The sequence below is a fragment of the Aplidium turbinatum genome, chromosome 5 (assembly GCF_918807975.1).
Source record: "Aplidium turbinatum chromosome 5, kaAplTurb1.1, whole genome shotgun sequence".
In the NCBI taxonomy this organism is placed as follows: Eukaryota; Metazoa; Chordata; class Ascidiacea; order Aplousobranchia; family Polyclinidae; genus Aplidium; species Aplidium turbinatum.
In genome coordinates this window covers 38,894,112-38,899,309 of record NC_137476.1, presented here as the reverse complement: position 1 = coordinate 38,899,309, position 5,198 = coordinate 38,894,112, and the positions used below count along the sequence as shown (strand labels likewise).

The 5,198-nt window shown below is 35.6% G+C and overlaps 2 protein-coding genes across 2 annotated transcripts; both read right to left on the bottom strand.

The window, feature by feature from the left end:
• Positions 1-580: 580 nt before the first annotated feature.
• On the bottom strand, positions 581-2,522 carry LOC145769857 (uncharacterized). The gene is made up of 2 exons (XM_082581401.1): positions 1,957-2,522; positions 581-688 (listed from the first exon to the last, which is right to left on the bottom strand). Exons 1-2 carry the CDS (start codon positions 2,409-2,411, stop codon positions 679-681), a joined length of 465 nt encoding a protein of 154 aa, XP_082437527.1. The 5' UTR covers positions 2,412-2,522; the 3' UTR covers positions 581-678.
• On the bottom strand, positions 2,489-3,257 carry LOC145771260 (uncharacterized). Its single transcript, XM_082582995.1, has 2 exons — positions 2,745-3,257; positions 2,489-2,602 (listed from the first exon to the last, which is right to left on the bottom strand). The coding sequence occupies exons 1-2, from the start codon at positions 3,255-3,257 to the stop codon at positions 2,489-2,491; spliced, it is 627 nt and encodes a 208-aa protein (XP_082439121.1).
• Between the last annotated feature and the right edge of the window lie 1,941 nt (positions 3,258-5,198).

Sequence of the window (5,198 nt, the reverse complement as noted above, 5' to 3'; positions counted from 1 at the left end):
AATGCATGCTAGGAATGTTTGGTCTGTAAGCCCAGAAGTGCCAGATTGCTGCCATTTCACTGAAATATCCTTTGCTGACTTGAAAGAAAGCGTAAATTTGCAGGTTTTTCTTCTTCCGTTGAAGTGAATTTCATTGGCATGCACATCTCATCATTTTTTGTCATGCCTGAAATATATAAAAAAAAGGCTGTTAAAAATAATGAAGGCTGGTTAGAGTTCTAAAGTAAAGGTTCCCTGTATACCAAGTGCAAGGCCGTGTGCATTTTTGCATCTTTTAGTCTCAAAATTCAAAACATAATCAGATTGATTTTTCAAGGAGCTTCTAAACTTACTCTGTAGAAGTAACAACTAGGTCATTTGTACACAAAAATAATAAAATTCTAGGAAAAAATCCAAATGTTTTACTTCAATTGCAAAAAATCTTTGTGCAGCTTTCTAAAAAGTTGTGCATAAACTATACAGAAAATATGCCCAGAGAAAACTAGTAATCTGTGCCGACGTGCCGTAACGACTGGCTATATTTAAAAATATTAATCACACTTAGAAAATATACCTTTGTATGGTGTTTTGACAGACATCACCTTCCAAACATTGCAGATGAATTGGAGAAATTTGGCAGTTTCCTTAAAGCCCGGATTGGTGTCAGCATACATAAGAAGTCCATTTACGGTAGATTCACTAAACACACCTGCAAGTGAAAAAACAAAATTATATATATACAATAAATATATATAATGTAATTTTCTTATACAAACTAAAACAAGTTAGATGACTGAATAATGTGAAAATGTAGCCTGCATAGGGTTGAAGGATCAAATGAAGATCCCGTGACCATTTTCTGGGGGAGAGAGAAGTTAAGTTTGAGTCAACCCCTGTAGGGGCAATCATCATCACTCCAAAGGACCGGGGAGGATCTTCATTTGAGCCCTGCTTACAAAAGCTACTGTACTTACTTAAAGCATGTAGAGGTGAGGTGCGTGCAATATTACTTGGGTTAAGTGATGCCTTCTTCAGTGCAAATGCTACTTTCAGAGGTTTATGCTCTTCAAGAGTGTACAAGCGCTTTATATGTGCAAATTCAGCTGTGCATTGCTCTCCCAAAGTATGTTCAACACCAGAAATATGAAGAATGTGAAATCGCTTCTTACTCACAAAATTGTTAAAAATATTTTTAAAGTTGTGGGTGAAGTCAAACAAGAGAAACAAACGTTCTCCATTCCTTGAAGGCTGTGCAATGCTGTTTGAGAGCTTATTGCTTCCACATAAATCCATAAACAACTTCCTGAAAATGCATAACCCATTAGAAATCACACATAAATTTTAGCATGTAATATTAAACCAGTTTTATTAAATAGACAAGATGTTTCAAAAAACGTGACACCATTTCTTACAATCGAGGTTGTTTCAGTTTTGTCAGCCAAAAAAAAACTGGCAAAAAACACTTTGCAATAAACTTGTAACTTTTCTCCATATTGGGACTTTAGTGCAGAAATTGTTTGTATAAAAACTATTACATTTTAACCATTTGCAGTCCAATTTTTTTGCAAAAAATTTTCAGATATCATAAAACCGGGTGGACTTTGATTGAATGTGAAAACAATAGCCTAATGCTTTAGCATGTTATTATAAAATGATAATCAAGGTGGAACGACAATTCTGAACTGCATTTCTTCTATTTTCACATTTTTAAAAATTCTGTTTTATGGACGGGTTGTAAAAAACAATATTGGAATAGGATTAAAATATAATACGTGACAGGGTGTTTAAAAAATTCTGACACCATTTACCTTTGAAATGTATTGAAATCATTGTTGTAAAAAAAACCATAAACATAGGATTTTTCACAACCTTGATTTTAATACATTTTAAAGGTTAATAGTGTTAAATTTTTGAAACACCATGTAATCCTATTAAATTTGCTATAGATAGTTGTTATCAAGCATATTATAAGCTTACCTATTGCACACATGATTGTCAACAGATATAGCAACAACAAAGAAAATTTCATCTAGAGATTGCATCACTTTGTTAAAGAAGGTTCGAAGCAGCTGTGTACTTATCTTTTCAATTGGCACCAGGCACACAACATCTTTATATTTTTTACATACTGATTGCACCATAAATGTCAACACGGTTTTCGCTTGTTGGCCTTCCTCTGTTGATCCAATGAAAGCGCCATTGCAATATTCAACCCTCTGTGCAGTGTATACCTCATCAATAAGCAAGGTTACCATTTTTTCTCCTTCAGATAAGTCGACAGTTCGTTGCTTCAGGTATTGCAAATCTATAGATTTAGTGTCTACATTACAATCACTTGAAACTGGCTGGAGTCTTCTGACTGATGGCAGTATAAAAAACTCACTAAGCTTTTTGTATAGTGAGTTGCTAGTGAGCTGCCACAGAAACGACATGGTTAGTAACCTGGGTGAATACCGTCGGCCATTTTTATCTATGTACAACAACTGAAATTGCTCGGACACAAATTGAATTAGGGGTAAACCTTCATCTTGGCTTTCGTTTTCTTCCAGGTTTGCTTTGCATTGCTCAAGCGCTGCAAGAGCCGACTTGGCAAAAGTCCTACTATTGTTACCACTTGGTGATTCTATAAGGTTTTTGCAGAATGCAAGAATATTGCAAAGCTCTGATACTTTGCTTAATGAATCGGAGCTCATCAGATGCTGAAATGTTTCTTGTGGCACAGAAATATAACATACAAATGCATGCACATCTAAAGTTTCCCCTACCACCAAAGATGCCATTAACTTAGGAGCAATGTGGCTGCCATTGTTATATGTTATAAAGTGGAATTCCAAAGCAGATCCCTTTAACAAATTGATATATCCAGAAGGAATAACCACTTCATTGAGTTTATCTTTTAAAGAACCCAAATCACAACAAGAGTCTTGCAACAGAAATTCTTCATTTTGATCTTGAACTTTAGCTTTGTCTTTTTTCAGTCTTTCTGTGGCAGTTGCAGCAGAAGTTGAGCGCTTAACTGGAGCTGGTTTTGTCAGATAGTGAGGCAGGTCAGCAAAAATGCGAGGCACAGCTGATGGCTTCAACCGTGGCTGATTAAGTTTCGCAGACTCTCTGCGTTGTTGGCGATCTAAGTGGCTATCGATTGATGTTGTTTCAAAATCATCTCCGTAGAAATGCTTAACACAAATTCTTGTGTGTGGTGTCACAGTTAAATTTTCTCTGGATATTGCTCTAATCCAAGCCTTACGCAATTCAGTATCTGCTGGAAATCGAAACATTGAAACTTTTTCCCCAGTTCTTTTAAACGCACGATTAGGCTACCAACTTTGCACCCTGGAGCACAACAATAGTATCCCATATTGCATAAAAAGTCTTATACTACTGGAGCAGAATTTCACCTTGAACTGTAATATTGTACAAGTAGAAAAGCTACAAATAAACAGAATTACTGTTTTAGGGAGTTACCGTAGCCTACCGTACAATAGGGTAAGCAAAATTGTAATGTTGCAAAATTGTATGTTTTGGTTAATAAATAGCATTAATAATTTCTATTCTACAGCATATGAAATAAATGTGTTTTGCATAGAATGCAACCTATTTCGTCCCTGAACAATTCGTACTCTGATTTCGTCCTCTGAAATCGGGGTACGTAGTGTTCAATGGACGAAATAGGTTGCACCCTTTTGCAAAGCTCTATATTTGGTTAGGCTATAGTATATAGGCCTACAGTATTACATGATGATTAAAATACAGTAGGCAATCATTTTTAATACCAGATTAACCTCAATGTCTCTTTGCAAAATTGGACAGTTAGGCCTGACTGACACCACTACACATCTGTTTTCATGTGCCACTTATCAGTAACTTTTGGAAAGGGTTAGGCTTCATGCATAAAAAGGTCAGTTAGGGTCAGGTAATCTACTCTTACTTGAATAATACTGATTTTAACACTAACCACACAGTGAACACCCTTATAAACCCATTGTAACATTAAAATATATTTCTACTCATCGGCTGCAATGTCTCTGTAAATTGACTTTACAATTAAACTAAAATATACAGTAGCCCACAGATCAGGTTAATCACCGATAACCGTGGACTACTGATTTCCTGTGATCACTGACTGCTGAGTACTGTGCAAATGCGCCATCACTGCCATGTGTGAGTGTACCGTCAGTTGGCTTCAAAAATGATCACTAGGGGCGTAGTTGCGCATCCCGTACTAGTTTAGGTATCCCTGTTTTTGCTAAAGCAACATTGTTTTACGTTGAAAGACCGTCTCAAACTGTTGTCATACTAATTGCTTCAGGCTATAGTATGGAAAGTTTACATAATTCATTCATCACCAATTTCTTAATCTGATTTTGTGCTTTTGTTACCACACAAATCTATACATCAAATTTGAAGTAAGTTTCATTGTGAAGCATGGATTGAACTAAACTGCTCGAAAAGTCTTTTGAGTGATTTTAGACTGCATCCTTCCACAGTATTCAGTCAACCGAAACACCCTTATTGTCTTCATGTGCTTGAGACATTTCGTTTTATTCACAAAGCAGATTGGTTACATTGAAACGTCGTATAAAAATGGAATGATGAGCATTTTAGTATGAATGCAAAAACTGATAATTACTCACAGAAACCCTCAAAATCAGCAATTTACTATGCAACCATATCAATTAAATTCAAGATAATAATTAAGTTGAATAGTTATCGAGGCGTTTGTTGGTATGCTTGCGCTGTAATTTCTGACGACTTTCTTCACAATTCATACATGTTCCAACGCAAGTCTAAAACAATTTCATTTCAAGTAACTTATTCCTTACAAAGTCACAAGCAGATTGAAGTCACAAGGAAATCAATAGCCAACGCAATAACTAAGCATTATCTGAAAATTGAAATATTACTTGCAAATGCAGCGTAGTGATTAATGTTTCATACTAAACGACAAATGTTTTTTGAAGCATAATATTGGTTGTTGAGAAGTTTTGCGCTGGTTATCTGGAAAACTTTATCTTCTTGTATAAGCAAGTTAGCAAACATTTGTATTGTTTTGTGCGTTCTAAGATTTACTGCGTGACCTACATGACTACTGACCATTTCGGATTACATGCATGGCTGGACCGTGCGTGCCTTCAACGAAGAGATTAGCGATTTCAAGGAGATTATGGCGGAGACATCAGACCAATTTTTAAAAAAAATTGATTTTTTTTAGCAAAAAA

Bases quoted from the DNA above. Each gene is read 5' to 3' on its own strand.
- LOC145771260 (XM_082582995.1), bottom strand. From the start codon at position 3,257: ATGTTTCGATTTCCAGCAGATACTGAATTGCGTAAGGCTTGGATTAGA. The intron at 2,603-2,744 runs GTAGGGGAAACT...AAAACCTTATAG, and splicing joins AGTTAATGGCATCTTTGGTG to AATCACCAAGTGGTAACAAT.
- LOC145769857 (XM_082581401.1), bottom strand. From the start codon at position 2,411: ATGTCGTTTCTGTGGCAGCTCACTAGCAACTCACTATACAAAAAGCTT.